The 22378-nt window shown below is 38.8% G+C and overlaps 1 protein-coding gene across 1 annotated transcript in view; it reads right to left on the bottom strand.

Annotated features, from left to right (window-relative positions):
- Positions 1 to 12101: 12101 nt before the first annotated feature.
- The window catches only part of LOC101395820 (D(2) dopamine receptor-like), a 39367-nt gene continuing 29090 nt past the window's right edge, over positions 12102 to 22378 (bottom strand). The window contains 4 exon segments of the mRNA XM_014781043.2: positions 12102 to 12972; positions 12974 to 13634; positions 15709 to 15761; positions 16064 to 16191. Coding sequence (XP_014636529.2) covers positions 12102 to 12972; positions 12974 to 13634; positions 15709 to 15761; positions 16064 to 16191 — 1713 coding nt within the window.

Here is a 22378-nt window from a genome sequence, read left to right as displayed (position 1 = left end):
ATGTAATAGAACAGCATGATTTTCTATAGGAAACAAAGATAATTAAGGTCCCCCTGAGCTAAATTATGGAGCCAAGCCCAGAAACTGATGAAGCCTTGTAGCAAAACAGTGCAGTGACAGTCTGCCAGTTGAAAGTAAGTGACTTCTTGATGCTCTTTGTTTATTGGTATTGAGGAAAAAAATGCATCAATCAGCTTGATAGCTAATTTTCCAGGTGTCAGGGTCTATGTTCACTCTCTCCATTAAGGAACAAATGCAATTGGAGACACCTCTTGATTGATCTTATGATAGTCCACTATCATTCTCTATGATCCATAAGCTTTCTACATAGGCCAAAGTTAAATGGGATTGTGATGAGTATAACCACCTCAGTGGATGGAAATTGCATCCTTCCAGTTACCCGGGGCAAAAACTATGGAATCATTCTTGATTTCTCTCTCTCTTTCACATACATATCCAATTTATCAAGAAATTCCATCAGGCTTTTACTACTGTGATAGCTTCCAAACTGCTCTCTTACCTTCATCTTTGTCCTTTACCATTGATTATCATTGTAGCAACAGAGAAACACTTTTAAAACATAAGGCAGACCATGTCACTCCTCTGCTCAAAATGCTGCAGTAGTTCTTTTCACTCACAGAAAAAGCTGAAGTCCTTACAGCGGCTTACAGAACTCTCTGGGTTCTGGGTCCCCATTAAATCTCTGACTTCATCTCCTGATCTGCTTCTTGTTCACTCCACTCCAGCCATACTGGCCTCCTTGCTTTCCTCAAACACGCCAGTCACGGTCCTGCCTTAAGGTCTTTGCTCCAGTTGTTCCTACTGCATGGAATGTTCTTCCCCTAAAAATCCGTATTTCTATTCTCCTTACTTTCTTTAAGTCTTTGCTCAAAGTCATCTGCTCAATGAGGCCTCCCCTGGCCACCCTATTTAATACAGCAACCCCCCCACACCATCGCCTGCACAATCCTGCTGATTCCTCATACTCTGCCCTGTTTTTTCATTTTTTTCTATATATTCTACCTTAAATATGCTACATATTTAACTTATTTTACTTACTCATGTTTATTACTTACTATTTGTCTTCCTTTGCTAGAATATGATCCCCATGATGACAGAATCTTTGTCTGCTTTGTTCATTGACATATTCTAAGAGCACAGAATGATATGCGGCATAAAAAGATGCTAACAAAATATATGAGGAATCCAAGAATGGAGAGATGGACAAATCTTAAAAGCATGTGGAGTAATATAAGGCAAGTTGCAGAAAATGCATATCATCTGATTCCATTTACATAAACCAGAAAAAACGAAAACTGTAATATGTTGTTTAGCAACTCATCCATATATGTTCAACTATGAAGGAAAACAAAGGAATGATAATCACAGAAGTCAGAGTAGTAGTTATTTTGGGGTGCAGAGAGGGGAATGTAATTGAAGAGAGGGACACAAGTTACTCTAAAGATAGAAATGATGTTTTAATACCTATTTGAGTAGAAGGCAAAATGGTACTTGATTTATTATTCTTTATATGTTTTTTCTTTTGTATTTAATGATTTCATTATTTCATTAATTCCTTTGTAATTAATGAAATCATATATTATTAATTTAAACATTTATTATTAGAAAACTGAACCAAATGAAGGGATGAAGAGGGTGAGTACTTTCACTCTTGTGCTAAGTAGGTGATAGATTCATTCATCCATTTATTTATTGAATAAGCACGCATGTTATGTACCAGATACTACCCTTGGTATGGGAACAAAATAGAAAAACAAAAAACAAAACTACAAAAATCTCTTTGCCCTCCCAAAATTTAATTCTAGTGTGGGAAATAGATAATAAAGAAATAAGTATGTGGCTATGTAGTCTATTAGATATTCAAAAGTATAATGGAAGTGGTATTTTACTTATGACAATCAGGAGAGGCCTCACGAACTGAAACCTGAGGAACAGGGGAATCCAAATCAGACAGATCTTCAAAAAATTATTTTAGGCAGGTGGCAAAGCTGGTGTGCATATCCTGGCTTCAGAGCATTTGGGGAATAGTAAGGTGGCCTATGTGACTCAAGAGCCAAGAGGTCAAAGGGCAGAGCTGTACACCATGAGGCCAAGATAGCTGAAATTCCCTTGAAGTTAGATAGGAAGTTTACTTCTTAGTATTTCTCAACTGTGCCTCTGAGAATGGTCATATCTTTACTTGGTCCCTGGCTCCCCGGGTAGTTTGGATCAACAGCTCATGAGAGTATTTTGTGAGTCATTCAGCTTTGTTCACCATGAGCACAATATTTTACAATCCATTTTTTACTCCCTTCCCTCCATAGAATCAAAATGTTCTTGGCACGCACAATTCTTGGGACTCCACCAGGGCATCGGGCACCAGTGTCCTTATGGGTAACTTAGCAATGAGCAGCTTGAATCAGCTGCCAGCTGTAACAGGAACAATGTTTTAGTTACAGAACTGAAGCCAATTGGAGAAGAGACCTTGAGCTCATTATTCTTTCAAGGATGTTGATGGTAGCGAACCAGCCGTTGCTCTTATATTCTTTCCTCCAAGATTCACAGTAATCATAGCTAAGATACTTTTACTACCATACATTTTATATTCACTTGGCTTGTGAAAAGAGATTGGGTATGCTGCACACAAGATATACCACATTATTTTCAAGACCTTTACACGTGTGAATTTAGTAGACGTGGAAGCTGAAATTTTTTCTTAGCTTTTATACAGCATTATCAACTTTATCTGTCACTAACTTTCTACTTAGATTCCTTAACAACCCCACTGATTCTTTCCCTGGTTGTTTGCTTCTTTTATTGATCTCTCTTTTCCAAAGCCATAGGCAGTACCAAGCACAACAAGCAATTTAAGGTCTTTGTCTCTTGAGTCCAACAGTTTAAAATCCAACTGATGATATTCTCTCTTCAGCCCATAAACTTTGTAGTGGGCCTCACTAACACAACCTTATGTTCTCAAAGTATAATCTCATTCTAATTCCTTTTTCTCCGTGCCATACAAGACCCTAACTTATTTGCCCACTACTTTTGTTCTATCAATTTCAGATCTGCTAAACAGTGGCATATAAACATTCATTGGCTTTAATTACCCATATCACACATTCCTATGCATTTGTTCCATAAAAATACATTAAATGTAATCAGAGCTTCCTTTTCTCTGGTGTGCCACTGTAAAAGTTGTCTGAGGTATTGTTTATTCACATTTAGTTATATCCTTGGGGTTATCATTTGTTACCCTGCAGAGTTCAGTAATGTTCTAATTCTCTAGATGTTTTCTAACTACATGAGGATTTTTCTAGACTCTCTTTATATTTGTGCCTCTGAAATAAAATACTTTATCAAAAAATGAAGCAAATTCTCACTTTATCAAATATATATTATGTATCCCCTCACAAATAACTGCTGATGAAGTTTTTGATAAAGTTTTTTTTCCCCCCAAATTTCAAGCTTCATTTTTATAGGAACTTTTTATTTTCATTACTAATGGCATAAAGAATTCTCAAAATTTCTTGGACTAGGGCTAAAGGACTTGTTGGACTTGACGTTTCTTTGTATACCAGACTGTACGTCATATACCATGCAAGGAATTGGTGATAAAGTAGTAAACAAAATAGACACAGATCTTCACAAACCATTAATCAGGAATACAACCAATAGAAAAGGTACAGCGAATGACAGCAGAAGTACAGGATGCCAGCCAATCTCTTAGGTTTGAATATTTCTCTACCCTTCATTCCAGTGCCCCTCATGACTCCATGGAAGAATGTTATTTTACTGGGATTCATATTCTCTGCATTTAAGAGCCTTAAAATAAAGGAATGAGACATAGAATAGATGTTTCATGAGCAGTAGGTATCTTGAGGGCTGAGAGTTTGTGAGAAAGGAGTAACAAGCCAAACGTAACTTCGCCAACTTCAGGATTTTGTTCAGTGTTAGAAATATTGAGATTATATTGTTGGTATTCAAGGAGGACACTTTTGAGTATAATGGTTTTTCATGCCATGAGATCCCGATCATTCACCTGTCATCCTGAGATTATTTAAAATCTTTATACCAACTTTTGCCTCTGAAACATGTGTCTGTATTAAAAGGAGCTTGGTCAGAATATTCCCTAGTAAATCTACTTATTTTAATGTGCTGTGAAGAGCAAATGTGAACATACCCCAACCACTGTTACTATCCTGAATCCAAGATTTGTTTCTAGAATTGGTGGGAGGAAATTGATAAAGAAAATTGTGATATACTACTAACTCATGATGTATTCCATGCTTGGTTGGGGCTATATTATGCCAGACCAAGAATAAATGGCACCTGAAGGCCAGATAAACCTGCAGAGGCAGGAGAAGGGATGGTTCAAACATGAATAATATGAAAGGTACAATTAGATGGGCCACATGCACAGAAAGTTACTACAATACATATTTAGTAAAATTCACAGAAAGCATCCAGAGCACATCATTCAGGAGTTTCAGGAGAACAAAGCACAACAACAGGTGCTGGCTTTCAGGGGAAAGATATCTAGCCCAGTACCAACAAAATGGCTCACGCCTTAGAGGACATGGCTGAGACCCACTAACTGAAATACAAGTTTGGCCTAAGAAAGCAGATAATAAATGATCTAAAAGAAAGCAGCAATGAAACTGAACTGATGCTGGACCAATGAGCTAAAGCCCTCAAATGTGTATTCCATTTTCCTGTGACAGAGGGGGGCATTTACAATAGGGAAATGCTAAAGTGATTTCAATTTATAAAAGTAGGGAATTGGAGAGGAGAGTCAAGGTAAAGAAAACTCAGAGATGACCTTGAATTAATGCCACTAAATAGTCTTCATAGTAGATAAGACTGAGCATTTTTTGTTACAGTTGCCTGAATGGCCGTCAGTCCATGGTACTGACAAAAAGTTTCCTCCCAATTTCAAGTGACCAGATATATATCACAGCACAGATAATTTCAATCATGTCCATTTTTAAAACTTTAGAAATCTATATATGATTTCAGTAAATATTAACTGATCCAATCATACCATTTCTCCCAATGGAATTATAAAGGGTTTGAATAAACCAACATTTATCTGAAATAAGTCATCTCTTTCTCTCTTCTCAGTTCCCTTGAGTAGCTTCTTTTCTGGTCCTTCCTGACTTAACATTCTCATTATTCACTTTTGGACATTTGTTTATCCACTTTTCCCCAACTTACTTCCTGTTTATAGATCGTACCAAGTTTTAGAGTCTAGAGTGCTTTGAATATAATGACTGATTATACTTCCATTCCTGGAAGCAATCCCGGGTATGCCAGTCACAGTTCTGTAAACTTGTTTACCCTTCAGGGAGAAATATTTGATCTTATCATTTCCTGAAATTTATCTCTTTAATTTACAAATGATTACATATAGCTAAGCTTCTACTTCAGGGATTTGATGATGTCTCTACTTAGGAGTACAGACCTACTCTTTGATTCTTTATCTGTTTTCCCATCAATAGAACACTACTTTTACTAAAGTAAATCTGACACATTAGCACAAGATTGATATAACTCATTGAGTGAATTCAATGAAACTGCAATTTGCCTTTTACTGTTAGTTATTTCCTTCCATGTTTTTAAAACCTATTTCCTAAAAAGTAAGACACAGAAAAAAGAATAACACTTTAAAACAAAAGCTGAACATTTGTACCAACTAGTTTATGATTTTTATATCTAAGCATTATACTCATTGCTACCCTGATTGTTACCTTTATGTGCTTATAAAATTATCTCAAATTCTATATATTTTTAAACTAGCTTTTACCTCCAGTTTTTCCCTTTTGAGATGTCATACTACTGCAATTTTTAAAATAAATTTTAATTTACCTTTAATATGAGTAAGAATGTTTAATGTTTTAAAATAATATTTCTATTTATTATATTGATAGAAAAGGGAAACTGCTTTGACCCCCAAAGGGCTTGCACTTTCTCTTAAGTGCACTGGACTATCACAAGGAAGTTGAGTTCTCAGAAGACTCCTATGATCGGACTATTAATTACTATGGATTTAAACTGCCTCAAGGGTCAATGTAATGTAAAAATATTTTGTCTTTCAAATCGAATATGTGTAAAACCTAGTGCTGCTCATTTGAGACATTTCTAAATTTTACTGCAGTGATTCTCAGTCCTATACAGAGTTCTATCATATCCAAATGCTGTCAAGGGAAATGTCCATTTCCTCTAAAATGTAAAGAGCTCATTTTTATAATAAACATAATAATAGGTGTTCTGTAGCTAGCCGCACGAGCTTGCCAGTTGAATGGCGTGCATTTCCTGCTAACTCTTCATTCAGTAACATCAAATTGGTAGCTTGGAAATGGCCATGGTGGGAGTATTTACACCACAGATCAACAAATGCTACAAATAAGGGCGTTTGTTTTTGGAGACCAAGTTATGAAATATTTACCAGCACATTGTTGATAAAAGCTCAAAAATGAAGTACATAAAATAGAAATATATAATGAAGACTGGCAAAACTTCTTCTCAAATCTCATCACCTAGGGATTATCTCTGTTAATATTTTAGTGAATATAACCCTCTATAAAGTGATATAATAAAAATTTCTGTGTTCAAGGAAAAAAAATTTGCAAACTCTAATGAAATAACTGATTCAGACACAGGACAGACTCCAGTAGCCAGAATTCTAATATAGCCTCCAAGATTTCTCCTCCCTGATGTGCACACTTTGGATAACCTCCTCCCCCTAATGTTGGTAGGTATCAGTGAATATGCTGGGCTATCACTCCCATGATTAGGTTACTAATCAGTTAAGTTTGAGTTAATCCAAAGTGAGATTATCCTGGAGGAACTAACCTAATTAGATGAGTATTTTAAAAGAAGGTGGCATCAAAGAGAATCTCTCCTGCTGGCCTGGAGGAAAGCAGACATTCATGTTGGGAACTGTCTGTGGAGGGAGCCACCTAGCTGACTTGCTGGCAGCCTCTAGAGCTGAGAGTGATTCCCCAGGCAACAACCAGAGAAAAACAAAAACAACAATAAAAACACACCTCAATTCTACAATCACAAGGAACTGATTCTGCCAACAAGTTGAATGCTCTTGAAAGAGGACACCAAGCTTCAGATGAAATCTCAATCTTGATTTGTCTGTGAGCAGAAAACTCAACTACATTGTGTCAACAGCAACTGTGAGATAATAAATGGATGCTGAGTTAAGCTGCTAAATTTGTGTAATTTGTTACTCAACAATAGAAAACTAGTATACCTTAGAAGAAATATTTCAAACATTTTTAGGGGATAGTGACTAAGTGGAACAGAATGAATGAAGGGGAGTCCAATCACAGGGCTTTTAAGAATGAGTCTTAATATTCCTCCTGAGGAAGCGTAAAGGGTTCCAGGATCTAGGCCTGGTCATATAGACCAGGTTATCCAATATAGCTCCCTAAAGAGCTTTAATGGTTGAATAGGAAGCAGCACAATCTCTTGGCATTTGGATTCCCAGGACCGAAATGGAATAGGATAGAGACAGAGTAGACCTCAGCCTGATGAGATTCAGCTCTCTTTGTTGGTGAGGTCACGGCCTTGGGCTTGGTTTCAGGGGTGCTGGTAAAAATCAGCTACAGAAACTTCTACCTAAAGATCCTGCAGGAGGACTCCTAAGTTTGAGCTTGGAACAGAGGTATGTGAGTCACTGCAGCTACCATATTGAAAAAAACTTGCTAGCTTGGATCAGGAGCTGATCAAACTAGACTCCGAAATACTGAAATCAATATTTCTCCCTTGAGGACTTGTGCTTGCAAGGAATGAAGGTAACAGCAATAAAGGCAGTTGAAGGCAGATGGAACATTGTCTTTTTTTCCAGGATCCAAAATTCCTCAGGCTTATTATTGATCTGATGCAAGGCAAGAAGAGTAAACCCTGAAAAAAGGCTGATATCAGGCTTTTCTTCTAGTCAGTTGGATGAGTTTAATGTTAAATACACAAATAATGATGTGACCTCCAGTTTCATGGAGCAACTTCCATCTACTTACGAATTCATAATTTTGTATCTTGCTTTGTTAACTTAACATTCCATCTATAGTCAAGATGATGTACATAAATACTTCCTTTGGAATACGATTCTCAAAGTAGATTTATTTGGACAAAAAGTAGAAACATTTTCAAACTTTAGATATGTATAACCAAATCGTTTTTAGGAAAGATATTAAAATTATTCAACACACTAGTAACCCACATTTTATAGTATCATCACCAGCACTAAGTACTATATACTTTATCATTAGAGAGGCAAAATTAGTCATTTTATGGTGTGAATTGGCTTTTCTTTGATAATTTGATATAAGATATGCCTTTAATGTTAATTCCTTTTCCTAAGAAATCTAGTGAGGCATTTATGTTCTCCTTTTATTAATTAATTTTTAAGATTTTTGCCTAAGTATTAAACATTTTTATAAAATAATTTTAACTTTTTATGAAGACATCATTAAACAAAACAAAAATAATATATTTGGCAATATTTTCCTAAACATGACCAATTATTCCTACTAAATTAAAAAAAATCAATGTCAAGGGATAAAATTGTATCCATTAAACCTGGCGACCAATTTTACGTCATGAAAAAAAAAATGTAAGTGTATGAATATATTTGTAATGTATGAAAAGAGAGAGAGACATGATATGCCAAGATATTTTTGTTTACTATATATAAGGCAGCAAGAGGCATATTTTGAACAATAATGAAGTCAATTTGAAGGGATGACCAATCAATAACTAACAAAACTTGATGGCTCTGAAGTTTTTGGTAATCTGTGAGACTCTGGCAAGTCTACCTGGCATCAATAAAGCTTATGCATGTAGAACTAGGTGAAAACCCCTGTCCCATCACTCTGTCCTGGTATGTGAGAGCCAGCCCTGGCAACTCTGTAAATAGAGTAGGGGGAGAATCCCTACATCAGTGGGTGAGTCACCAATATGACGGCCTTTACATAAGCCAAAATAGAGGATAGTTGTTATTAGCTGAGGTTTGTGAGCCAGAGAAGAGAGTTAAAATATTCTTTTTATTAAGATGATGTTCATCAGGTTTTACGGATGATATTTCTTTCAATTATATCTATAAGTTTATTAACTTAATTGAAATAAATAAAGCAAGAAATGTGGGTGTGATCTTGATAATTTGAATGGAATAAATCAAATAAGAAGCAGAGGTGCTAACTCATCAAGGAAGACAAAAGCAGGGCATATCAGACAGAGTTGGATATTATTAGATTGATTTGGGCCCATACTGGAGAAGGAAGCTCTTGTGGAATCCTTGTTTCTCATTTCCAGGTGAAAAACAGCAGTAGTACTCTCTAAGAAGAAAGGAATGGTTTATGGCATTAGAAAGCCATCAGTTAACCTCACAAAATATGGCCCTAGACAGAGTGTTATTATTTATAGTTCCACCTAGATGCCAACACATAGACCAATTAATTAGTTTAACCATTACTATCCTTAGGAAGGAACCTCGGAAGGTGCAAGGTACTGGTCGAGCTGGTTGATCTGGATGAGGGAGAAAGCTGTATCTAGCCTGGAGGCAACAAGGTATCTTATCTTGGAGCAGCAAGAAAGAGACTCAATCAGAATTAGGAGTGATCTAATGTCTCTCAGCCTTCCCCTAATGTTGTGACAATACATAAGTCTTCACTCTTATACAGTAGTTCCCCTTCATCCATGGTTTCACTTTCCACAGTTCCAGTTACCATGGTCTACCATGGTCTGGAAGCAGACGATCCTCCTTCTGATGTACTGTCAGAAGGTCAATAGCAGCCTAAAGCTACATCACAAGCCTATGTCATTCACCTCAATTCATCTCATCACGTAGATATTTTATCACTTCACATCATCACAAGAAGAAAGAATAAGATATCACAATAAGATATTTTGAGAGAGGGCCAGCCCCGTGGCTTAGCGGTTAAGTGCGCGGGCTCAGCTGCTGGTGGCCCGGGGTCAGATCCCGGGCACGCACCGACTCACCGCTTCTCCGGCCATGCTGAGGCCTCGTCCCATATACAGCAACTAGAAGGATATGCAGCTATGACATACAACTATCTACTGGGCCTTAGGGGTAAAAAAAAATAAATAAATAAAATTATTTAAAAAAAAAGATATTTTGAGAGAGACCACATTCACATAACTTTTATTACAGTATATTGCTATAATTGTTCTATTTTATTATTAGTTATTGTTGTTAATCTCTTACTGTGCCTAATTTATAAATTAAACTTTATCATAAGTATGTATGTATAGGAAAAACATAGTATATATTAGGTTCGGTACTATCCCATGGTCTCAGGCATCCACAGGGGGTCTTGGAACATACCCCCTGCAGATAAGTGGGGACTACTGTAAACCAGCTTTGATTTTTCTCTGATTAGGATTCTAAATTTGGGTTGCCTCCCATGTATAGAATTAAAATAATTTATGAAAATCTGAATCAGCAACACAAAGTGTTTGCAATGGGGAATTTGATAGAATATATAGCTTAAATGAAATCCCAGATAGAAATAAGATTTACATTTTTTCTTAAACAAACATGTCCCAAATTCAAATGGTATGACAGAATGAACCTAAATGGAAGCCTCTTTGAATAATACATATCCACTTTCATTGCAAACACTTATTCCACAATGAAACTTTCTTCAGGGCAATGGCCATGTGAAGAGTGGTGTGGTAGATTTACTAGTGTTTGTAAATATTTATTCACACACCCTTGTCCCCCTCACCCTTTGAGTACACTTTCCATCCCATTGATATTAGGCTTAATCAGTCACCTATTTTGATCAATGGATTCTAAGTGGATTTGACACACACTACAGCTAAGTAGAAGCTTTAAATGTGATAGTAGGGTTTATCAGAGTCTCTTGTTAATTCCCACTGTCAGAAGAATGGGCAGGTCCTCAATAGGGTCCTCTCTTTCAGCTTTGGTCTTTTTTTTTTTTTGACTCTTGTCAAAGTTTTATTAGTTTGGAGCATGTGTAGTGATGTTACAGAGTCTGGGGCCCGGGGGCTTCCCCAAGCTGCAGCTTCCCCTCTTCCCTCAGGGCAGGGCCAGGTCAGGCCAAATGGTATTCAGCAGCCTCTTAGCCTTGGGCTCCTCTAAGGCAGAGGCAGTGGAAGGGAAAAGGAATGGGAGAGAGAAGAGGCAAGAGGAAGAGAAAAGGAAAGTGGTTTTATGGCAGAGTGTGGCAGGAGGCAGCCCCCTAAAGAAGCTCAGACACCCCCGACCCAGGCCCCAGACATGGTCACAAGCCCACCTTCCCTGCCTGCCCCCGGGCTGGCCAACATTTGCTACGATAAAGGAGGCACCGAGTCTGTCAGGAGGTGGCAGAGTGGGCTCAGGGTGGGGGTTTCTCTCCACACAGACCCTCCTGGGGCCATTCGAGACCAGGGTTCCTCCCCTCAGGGGGTGTGGAAACCACACGGGAAGCTGGAGTGGGTGGGGCGGGTCAGGACCCTCTGCTGTGGAAAGTAGAGGCCCCTGTTGGGTGGGAGAAGGAGCAAAGATTTTTGGCTTGGGCTTCTCTGGGGTTCATCCCACAGTCTGGTATTTACATGGGTCTCCCAGGATTGAAGTTGCCTGGGACCTTGGCAAGAGCTCTGGCTTCCTCAGTGTGGGCCTTGTGGGGTGTGAACTATCCATCCCTCCCCACCGCCAGCTCCAGCACAGGCCTGTGAAGACCAGGCTGAGCCCAACAGAGAGCTTGACCTCTGAGCCCTGATTCCGGCCCCAGCAACCCCAGAGGCCCAGAGAAAGGTCAAAGAAGGCGGCTGCATCTTTGGTGCCAAGGAGAGGGGCCTGGAAGTGGGAGGGAGCTGTGTGAGCTGCCCTGAGCCAGGGGTCCAGCCCAAGGGCTGCACGGTGCCTGGCTCTCTGGCACTACCCTGGCAGAGTGAGGGCATGTGGGCAGTGAGGGGCATGGTGCCAAGCTAACACTGCAGGGCCTGCTGGGGCAAAGAGAAGGCCGAGTCCGCCCTGCGCCCTCCTGCCCACGGCTCCCAGGGATCGAGGCCGGGCCCGCCTGGGCAGGGAGGTGGGAAGCAGGCTGCTGTGCAGGTGGGCAGCAGGGTCAGCAGTGTAGGATCTTCAGGAAGGCCTTGCGGAACTCGATGTTGAAGGTTGTATAGATGATGGGGTTCACGGCACTGTTGACATAGCCCTGCCACATGAAGGTGCTGTACAGGAAGGGCTGGATGTTGCAGTCACAGTGTATGTTCAGGATGTGGGTAATGAAGAAGGGCAGCCAGCAGATGATGAACACGCTGAGAACAATGGCGAGCATCTGGGTGGCTTTCTTCTCCTTCTGCTGGGAGAGCTTCCTACGGCTCATGGTCTTGAGCGAGGTCAGGGTTTTGCCATTGGGCATGGACTGGATCTCAAAGATCTTGGCAATCTTGGGGTGGTCTTTGGCATGCCCATTCTTCTCTGGTTTGGCAGGGCTGTCAGGAGAGCTGTGGAGGCCATGGTGGGATGGGTTGGGGAGGGTCAGCTGGTGGTGGCTGGGTGGGATGGGGCTGTACCGGGTCCTCTCGGGTGGGCTTGTGCTGGACAGCATCTCCATCTCCAGCTCCTGGGCTCAGCGGGCAGTGTCCAATCTCCGCCTGTTCACTGGGAAACTCCCATTAGACTTCATGATAACGGTGCAGAGTTTCATGTCCTCGGGGTGAGTGCAGTTGCCCCTGGGTGGGGTCTTCAGGTTGACGTGGAAAGCCCGGCTGCTGCGCTTGGTGTTGACCCGCTTGCGTCGCCTGCAGAGGACGATGTAGATCTTGATGTAGACCAGCAGCGTGATGATGAAGGGCACGTAGAAGGAGACAATGGAGGAGTAGACCACAAAGGCGGGGCTGGCGATGATGCACTCGTTCTGGTCAGTGTTGTTGAGTCCGAAGAGCAGCAGGCAGGAGATGGTAAAGGACAGGACCCAGACGATGGTGATCATGAGTGACTCGGTGCTTGGAGCTGTAGCGCGTGGGCATGGCCACGGCCGTGTACCTGTCAATGCTGATGGCACACAGATTCAGGTTGCTTGCTGTGCACATCATGACATCCAGAGTGATGAAGATGTCACAGTGAATCCTGATGAATTTCCACTCGCCCACCACCTCCAGGTAGACAACCCAGGGCATGACAAGCGTGGCTATGAGGAGGTCAGCCACCGTGAGGCTGACCATCAGGTAGTTGGTGGTGGTCTGCAGCGCCTTCTTGCGGGACATGGCCATGCACACCAGCACGTTGCTGAAGACAATGACGAAGATGAGCAGCATGAGCAGCATGGCGTAGTAGTTGTAGTGGGGCCTGTCGGCCTTTCCATCAGACCCATTGAAGGGCCAGCTCCGGTTCTGGCTCTCCAGATCGTCATCGTACCAGGACAGGTTAAGTGGATCCACTGGGGCAGCGGGGCCATAGGGCACCCAGGGGCAGAGAAGGCGCCAGCTGCTTGAGGCTTCTGGCTCCCGCCTCATCCACGCACAGCCGCCCCTCCGGCAGCCGTCAGGGGCCGCCGCTCTCCTCAGCGGGTCCCTGGCTCTCGGCCCCGCCGCGCCATTCAGAGCCCCGGTGGGCAGCCGCTTGGCCGGCTCCGGCCCGCGGCGCCAGCTTTGGTCTTAAAATGGAAGATTTGTTAAGCAAAGCCAAGCTGAATGAAGCTGAGTCACAGCAGCCACAAATAACTTAACAGTCATCAACACCTACAGAGGCAAGGACTAAATGTTTGTTATTGTAAAACAATGAGCATGTGGGTTGTTTGTTTAGCAGCAAAGCTGACCAATACAAGTGGGAACTTAAGCATTGGTTAAATAAATGAATAGATATCTCTTCTAAAAGTATAATTTAGTAACAGGAAAAAGCTAAAATAAACACACATTAACTACTGTTTTGTTTTTAAAAATATTTTATTCTATTTAGTCCTAATAATTCTTTCTTTACATTAAAACTCCTGAGTAACGATTCTTCCAATTCTAATTATGAGCAGGATTTTAATTATAAGGAAATAGGGATGTTATTCAAATAGTGGCCAATTTTCCATAAATATTGTAGTTCAGTCATGTAATGAGAAATGTACTATTTATAGAGAGAAAGCATTCAGATATTTCTTCATTACAAAATTAATAAAATAGGAATAAATTCTATGACAATATTAGCCTTATTTCCAATATTTATCAACCTACCATGATTTTCAATTAGCTTTGAAACTCAAAGTTGAATAAATGTCCCTCAGAAGAGTGATGAGCATATGCAGACTAATATTAACAACAACTTTGTTCATTACTTAACAACTTTATCCAAGTCACCTCAGGCTGACTGTAGAAACTTCAAACAAGTTTTCTGACTTTAAAATTATACACACAAACAGAATGCCTAAATTCAAGTGATATCATAATTTTTTAGATTCAAAATGTTTAAATAGGAAGATACTAAGGAAATTCAGTCAAAATTCAATATAAATTATAAGAACATGTGCAATTCAAGCAACTGTCATTAATCTGAACAAGTCCTCAGATTTTGTTTCCAGTTTCATTATCTGTATTAATTATGTATTAGCAGTTTATTTTTTATGCATGAGAACTCAGAAAGATACCAATCCAACTGTGTACCATAATTGTCCTTTCAGAAGCGAAAAACGTTTCACAGCTAATATTATGAAAGATTAGGGGCATCACTTTAGCTTTATGCTTGTATGATTGTGTTTAATCTCATTTTTCCAAATTCACTGCTGAACTGATATGCACTACTATTTCATAAATTCTACTTTTCAGTTTGTTCAATGAAGATGACATTATGCATACCGGAATTAGCTTCCTATTTTCAAGAAAGTTTTTGAGGCTTGTGATTCATTTCTTTTCAAAAATGTACACGTTTCTAGGTGTCATTGTCTTCAACCATAAAATGACAACATTTTAAATATGTCATTAAAATGCATCCTACCTGATTTGTAGAGGGAATAAATATATTTAAAGACGTTACCCATGTAATCCTATTAAAGCAGAGTTTGCAAGGAAATGTTTCACATGCTCTTGAATCTTTGAAGCTCATGATGGTTGTAAGCCATGCTATAGCTCTGTTGTTAAATTTTCCCAAAGCAGTTAAAGCTAATGGCAGTAACAAATGAAATGCTGTAAATCCAGGAAACCATCAAGACTGCTTAATTCCTCAGGCATAAATTTTAATCATTGAAATAGAATTTTTTTCTGTTTCCTTAGCTAATCTACTTTCCTTTGTTTTTTCCCAAGAGGATTTGATGTTTTGTTAAGAATGAAATCAATTACAGTACAACTACAATTTATCAGGGATTCAGCCCTAGACAGAAGTCACTAAGATGAGAAAAAGGTGTTTCACCGTTTTTCAGGCAAAAGAGGCTCTCCATGTCTCTCTCTTTCTCTCATCTAGTTTGATTTTTTCCTTGTATTTTCATTGAGGGATTTTTGGCAAATCGAACATACAGAATTGACGTTCACTTGGGGAGTTATTTCCCAAATGCACTTTACTCCCTCTTTTGAAAGCTAAAAAACTGCTTTAAATAATTCACACAATTTAACTGCAATTAATATATGGACTAATTTGATTTGCCTGATGTAACAGTTGAATGATACCTATCAGAATTCCCTGAAGTATTTGTCAAAAACACAGATTCCTAGGCTCTGACTAAAACTCAATCAGAATGTTCACAACCCATGTACCTGAATATTTAAGAAGGTCCTCAAGTGACTCTGAAGCTTGAGAACCAACATTGCTATAAACGAAGAAATAGCTGAATACATGGAATTACTGACATTTTTTTCCCCTCTTTCCTTTTCATTTGGCTTTTCTTCTTTTCTTTTCTCAACTTGGTTTGCTATAACGGTATCTTCGAAGTTGAGCCTCACCTTTCATCAACAGAATTACAGCACTGCTGGGTAAATCTGAAATAAATTAAATTTGTGCCCTAAGGTATTAAGCCTTATTTTTCTTGTTTCATTGAATTTGTTATGTGTGTTATGTTTCCAAATAGGAAATTCACTTGGTTTTTTTGTAGATTAGCATACTTGTACTTACAGGATATCATATTTTAGTGATTGGAGAAATTGTCTATACTGGGCTTTTAAGAATTTAAGGCCCTTCCTTCCAAGAGAATACAGATAATTTAGTAACAGTTTAATTAGAATATCTGAAATGATCAGTATCTGAAAGGAAAAAAGTATATTTGTCAAAAGATGAACTAGTTTGTTTCATATTTTAAAGAAAACTACATTCAAGTCAGAGCATAAAAGGAAAAGTACAAGACAATAGAATAGTAATAAAATAATGTATGCTAGAAAACCATTCCCTAGTGCAAAAATGGGCAAAATCTTCAAACTACCCCATATTTTAGCCCAGTAATAAGTGACTTGTGTGCACATACCCAACACAATTCAAGTTAAACTGATGTTGATTTAACACAGTACACATTACACTAGAAGAGTGAAATAATATTTCCTAAATTTCCACCTAAATTACAATAAATGAAAAGCTTATATATTGGGAAATCTGGTTCAATAAAGAGAATAAACTTGAGAAAACTGCTAAATTAGCTAAATGCGCATTATAGTATATATTGTATTAATCGTGATAATTTTCTGAAGAATATTTAGAAAATTTTCTTAAAAATAATCCCTAGAACTGATTTTTCAATGACTAAGAGAAATAATATAAAAGTAATTTTGTGTAGACCTAAGAAAAAGAATTGACTGTTGAACAAAATCATTGTATTTTAATTCTCAATTATGGTAAACAACAATAACAGACATTGTCACGACCACTCTCCTTCTTGACAGCTGGTCCTATCCTTTTAGATTTTCTGGATACTTCCTTTAACTCCCCACTTTATTTTGTCTCTTTTGATATGACTTATATATTTGAAATTATATAGGTCCCAAGCAGCCTTTCTGGAATCCATTATCACTGAAAAATGGTCATTGGATGTTTACAAATACTTAACTGACACTGAGCTCATTTCTTAATCTACCACTAATTAAGTATATGGAAATAACATTAAAAAATCCGGATGTCAGTTTCTTTACTCCTAAAATAAAGGTGTGTATCCCTTTCATCTCTAAGTTTCCTTCCAACTCAAAAAGAAAATAATTCTATGGGGCAGTTTGTGCCATGACCGAAACAGCACAGATTGTCTGAAATTTCTTCCTTATATTAAGAATAAACCTGGTCAATCATGATTCTTATTCTTTCTGGAGTAATACTCAACAGGATCTTTTCAGACACCAGTAAGAGAAATCCATGTCAAACTAATTTTAGCAAATAGAGAATTTACTGCCTCATAAAACTGACACGGCTTGAGCCAGGTGCTCAAATGGTATAATCAAAGCTATGTCTCTCTCCATATTTCTACTTTATTTTCCTTTGCATTGCTTTTGTTTTGAGAAAGTTGTCTCCAAATGATGACAACAATGCCAAGCCGCAGTTGTAGCCAAATAGCCTACTGGTTTATCAACCCCAGCCTCTTCTCCAAACTGCCTCTTCTCCAAAGCTTCCTGCACAAGTCTGAGAATTGAGTCTCACTGGCTCATACCCATTTTTGATTTATCACTCTGGCTGCGAGATGAGGAAATGGGGCTTATAAAAAATGTAATTACTGGAGGGCCGGCCCCGTGGCGTAGCGGTTAAGTGCACGCGCTCCGCTGCTGGCGGCCCAGGTTCGGATCCCGGGCACACACCAAGGCACCACCTGTCAGGCCATGCTGTGGCAGCGTCCCATATGAAGTGGAAGAAGATGGGCACAGATGTTAGCCCAGGGCCAGTCTTCCTCAGCACAAAGAGGAGGACTGGCATGGATGTTAGCTCAGGGCTGATCTTTCTCACAAAAAAAAAAGAAAATGTAATTATTGGCAATGCCTAGGTAGAATATCTACCCCTGCAGCTAGGAGTTAGATTAAACCTCAATTAAAACAGAAGAGTAATATGATTTGTTAAAGGAAAACTGGTGTGCTTTTATCAGAAAAACAGGAATTGCATGCTGAGCAGGTAAAAACAAGACATCCAAGGTGTTCTCAAACACTTAATGACAGCTACCATGTTGTCTCATTCTTCTTCTGTTAGATTTACTTAAGCAAGCACTTCTCAAGCATTTTAGTCTCAGGACTCCTTTAAACTAAAGTTGTTGAGAACCTCCAAGAATTTTTGTGAATGTGAGTTATATGTACTGATATTTACCATATTAGAAAATTAAAACAGAAAAGTTAAAAATCTTTCATTAGTAATTCCTATAAAATAACAATAATAAACCTATTACCTAGTAAGATAACTAGTATATTTTTTATGAGAAATAACTATATATTAAAGAAAATTTATGAGAAGAATGGCATTGTTTTACACTTTTCAAATTTCTTTTATGTCTTCAGATGGCTGCATTCTCATCTTCTCCGCCTTCAATCTGTGTAGTTTTGATGAAAATCCAGCCTCACACAGACACGTAGTTAAAAAGGGAAAGAATAGTTTAACAGCTTTTTCAGGTAACTGTGGATATTAATCTTTGATACTACACCCAATCTTGACAAATAGTTTCTTAAAGGTTGCAATGTGGAATCCAAAACTGTCCAATAAACATTTTTATTCTGTTCCATTAAAATCTATTGGTCTAACTTGCACTTTGAATGGGTCTTTTACTCACGCATAATTTTGAAATTTTGAAACATCATGTGTTGTTCATTTGGAAATCACTGGTTCACCTTGGTATGCAGCAGAAATGCCGTGTACTTCCCATTTCATTGCACAGAATATTAAGGAGACATGTACTCAAGGGCTGATATTTGACACAAACAATATTTTTGCTTCATCAAGGACAAAAATTTTTAAATGAAATTGGCCTTTTTTCCCCCTGCGAGTGCCTGGCAGTGAAGAATACAATGACTATTAGTACAGTTTTGTACTACTGCTTTGATTCAGCAAAAGCATTAGAAATTTTACCCAGTATTGTTTTTGCACTATCAGTGAAAATGTCAATATATTGAAAAGTCAAATAATTTTAGGATTACTATGAAAATTCCTTTTACCTTTCAATCCTCTGAATCAATCTTGGGAACCCTAAGAGGTCCAAGGACCACACTTGAAAAATCAAACTGCTGCCTTGAAACTGCTACCAAAAGTTTTTGTTTGTTTGTTTGCTTTTTTGGTTTCCACATCACTTATTCTAAGATGCCCTCCTAGACATACAAAATTTTGTTAGCATCTGTCCTAAAATGGGATAATGTATAGGAAAGTGAATTTTACACTATTAAGTACCTTACAAGTATAATAATATGTTATTATTATCATTATTATTACTATTAATGATATAACATTTTGAACTAAGCACAGTTTCTCTGGTGTGGTTTGACTAGTACAGACTAGAGGAAGAGAAACATTGTTCTATTCTTCTATTAATGTTGTCTAACTTGCACTAAATTCTAGCACCTATTTCACAACACTGACATACAGAATTTGTGGTTAACATAAAAGATCAGAGGTTTCTGTATGTGAAATTCTAGGCATCCTCTAGTCTACATTCCTACAATTAATTTTTTTTTTAACAAATTTTATTTCAGTTTAGTAATTGGAAAATTGAATTGTTTCCTTGTGACTGAAGCCCTGACTTGGTAACCCACCATACTTCTAGTCTTTGGAAAACCAGAGGCCTTGGGCTTGCACTTGTCAGTTCTATATTCTCCTCCAGAAATCATACTCCGCTCTTGAGGCTGCAGTCTAATAAAATGGTTTGTTTTAAAGGCACAAACAACAATCACACTCAAACTCTCACATATCCTCAGACTAAAACGAGGGGAATTTAAGGCAGTCTGTTGTCCGTGTTAAGCACCTTAAGGTCAATGAGATGTTTGGAATCTCCCTGCCATATTTTCTCATGGTCCTTCAGTTCTCATCCCATTGTCCTTTGCCTTTAAGCAGGTTATTTTTACAGTTCACTATATTTTACACATAAAATACATCACAAAAATTAGATGGAGCTTTTTTGTACCTTCTTTGTTGCTAGGTCCTATTTAAGATCCTAACCGCCACATAACTTCACCTTATAAATAATCAATAAATCCTGACCCATCCACTGATTCTCTGGCACACCCTTGGCCAAAACTAAACTTCAACAGAATACACTCTTCTGGGTCACTTAACATCTGAGTATTTTGAAGCACAAAGATGATTTACATTTTATGCACTATCCCGAAATAATGTAGACACAACCTGTCACTATGACTCTATAACAGGTATTCAGAAATATAGGTAGTCCTAGAAAACAAAAACCTAAATGAAATTAGAATAGGAAATATCATAGTTCTGCTACTTAAACTAATTTTCAAGTAGATGGATCTACATTTTAAAAATTAATTATTTATTAATTAAAAAGCATGTTTAATGGACTATGCATAATGACTTACTTCCAGAGTACACTATGGAAAGGGGGAAAAAGAGTTAATGGTACATTGGAGAAACTTGAGAGACACTACCATAGCCAGGTGATCAAGGTTAACATCATCAGCGGTGAGTTATATTGATAGTATATACTCTTGATAGGATGTGATGAGAATATCACTCTAACTCTGTGGTCTTTCTCCCAAAAACCCACAACTACAGTCTAATCAAGAGAAAAACACGAGATAAATCCAAGTTGAGGGACAGTCTACACAACACATAACCAGTACTCCTCAAAATTGTCAAGGCCATCAAAAACAAGGAAAGTTTGAGAAACTGTCACAGAGGAAGAGAGTTTAAGGAGACATAATGACTAAATGTAATATGGAATCCTGGATAGGACTTGGAACAGAAAAAAGACATTATACTAAACTATGAAAATATAAATTCAGTATGGACTTTAGTTAGTAATAATGTACTGGTTCATTAATTTGTATGGTGACAAACGTACTATACTGAGGTAAGATGTTAACAATAGGAGAAGTTGAGTGTGGGATATATGGGAACTCTGTATTACCTTTGTAATTTTTTTGTGAATCTAAAACTTCTCTAAAATAAAAAAGCTTATTTTTTAACAAAAAACACAATTAACAGTTAAGGAAGAGAGAAGAAACCATTTGTTTCAAGTTCAGAACACCAAGGAAAACTCACAAAGTTCATTGTCACAAAACCTTAAACATTATCTTTAGTCAGAATATGGAGTGAAATCAAGGTCTAAAGGTTATGACACAAAATTTAGATATAATATGATGAAATTCTGAAGGAGAGTCCCTAAATGACGGTAGTTGTATCCAAAGAATGTAAGAAAATTCAAATAAAATAGGGATGTTAATTCTTTATTTTTATGACAAATAGGAGAAAACCCAAATCCCCTCCTTCTTGGATACACAACTAGACTAAATATCTCAGCCTTCCTTGAAGTTAGATATGATCATGTGACTGCACCTGGTGGTGCAAGAAGTTGGGTGTGCGTGCTCCGCTGCGGCGGCCCAGGGTGCGCCGGTTCGGATCCCGGGCGCGCACCAATGCACCACTTGGCAAGCCATGCTGTGGCGGCATCCCACATAAAGTAGAGGAAGATCAGCACAGATGTTAGCCCAGGGCCAGTCTTCCTCAGCAAAAAAGAGGAGGATTGGCAGATGTTAGCTCAGGGCCGATCTAGGAAGGAAGGAAGGAAGGAAGGAAGGAAGGAAGGAAGGAAGAATTAACCTTTTTTTTTTTTTTGTGAGGAAGATCAGCCCTGAGCTAACATCCAATGTCAATCCTCCGCTTTTCTGCTGAGGAAGACTGGCCCTGGGCTAACATCCGTGCGCATCTTCCTCTACTTTATGTGGGAAGCCACCACACCATGGCTTGACACGTCGGTGCACTCCCAGGATCCGAACCTAGGAACCCCGGGCCGCCGAAGCAGAGCATGCGCACTTAACCACTGCACCACCAGGTCGGCCCTGAGAATTAATCTATTTTTAAAGGCCTTAACTATGTCATTATACAGTGGGGTTGTTTGATTGCAAATTGGTCTTAATTATTCCTCTCCCACTACCTATGCCCTTGCACTCCCACTACCTATGCCCTTGCAATTTTGTAGATTTTCCCATTAAGAGGTAAATATATGCCCCAACCTCATAAGTCTTTCTTTGGCCAGCAGGATGTGGTGGAAGCGACGATGTGCCAGTTCTGAGCCTATCCTTCAAGGTGGGTGGCATGTTTTTGCTTGTCCTTTTGGAAACTGGCCCAGCCACCATGAAAGGAAGGTCTGCTGGATGATGAGAGACCTTGTAGAGGAGAACCAAGCCAACAGCCAGCTAACCTCCAGAAGCAGACCTACCTAACTAACCTAGCAGGTGGCAGCAGATACATGAAGAAGTCCAGAGAAGACCAGAAAAATCTCCCGGATGAGGACAGTCTAAATTGTTG

The sequence above is a fragment of the Ceratotherium simum genome, chromosome 19, assembly GCF_057802395.1.
Source record: "Ceratotherium simum simum isolate JZ-2026a chromosome 19, ASM5780239v1, whole genome shotgun sequence".
Lineage (NCBI taxonomy): Eukaryota > Metazoa > Chordata > Mammalia > Perissodactyla > Rhinocerotidae > Ceratotherium > Ceratotherium simum.
This window is presented reverse-complemented; position numbering and strand designations above follow the sequence as displayed.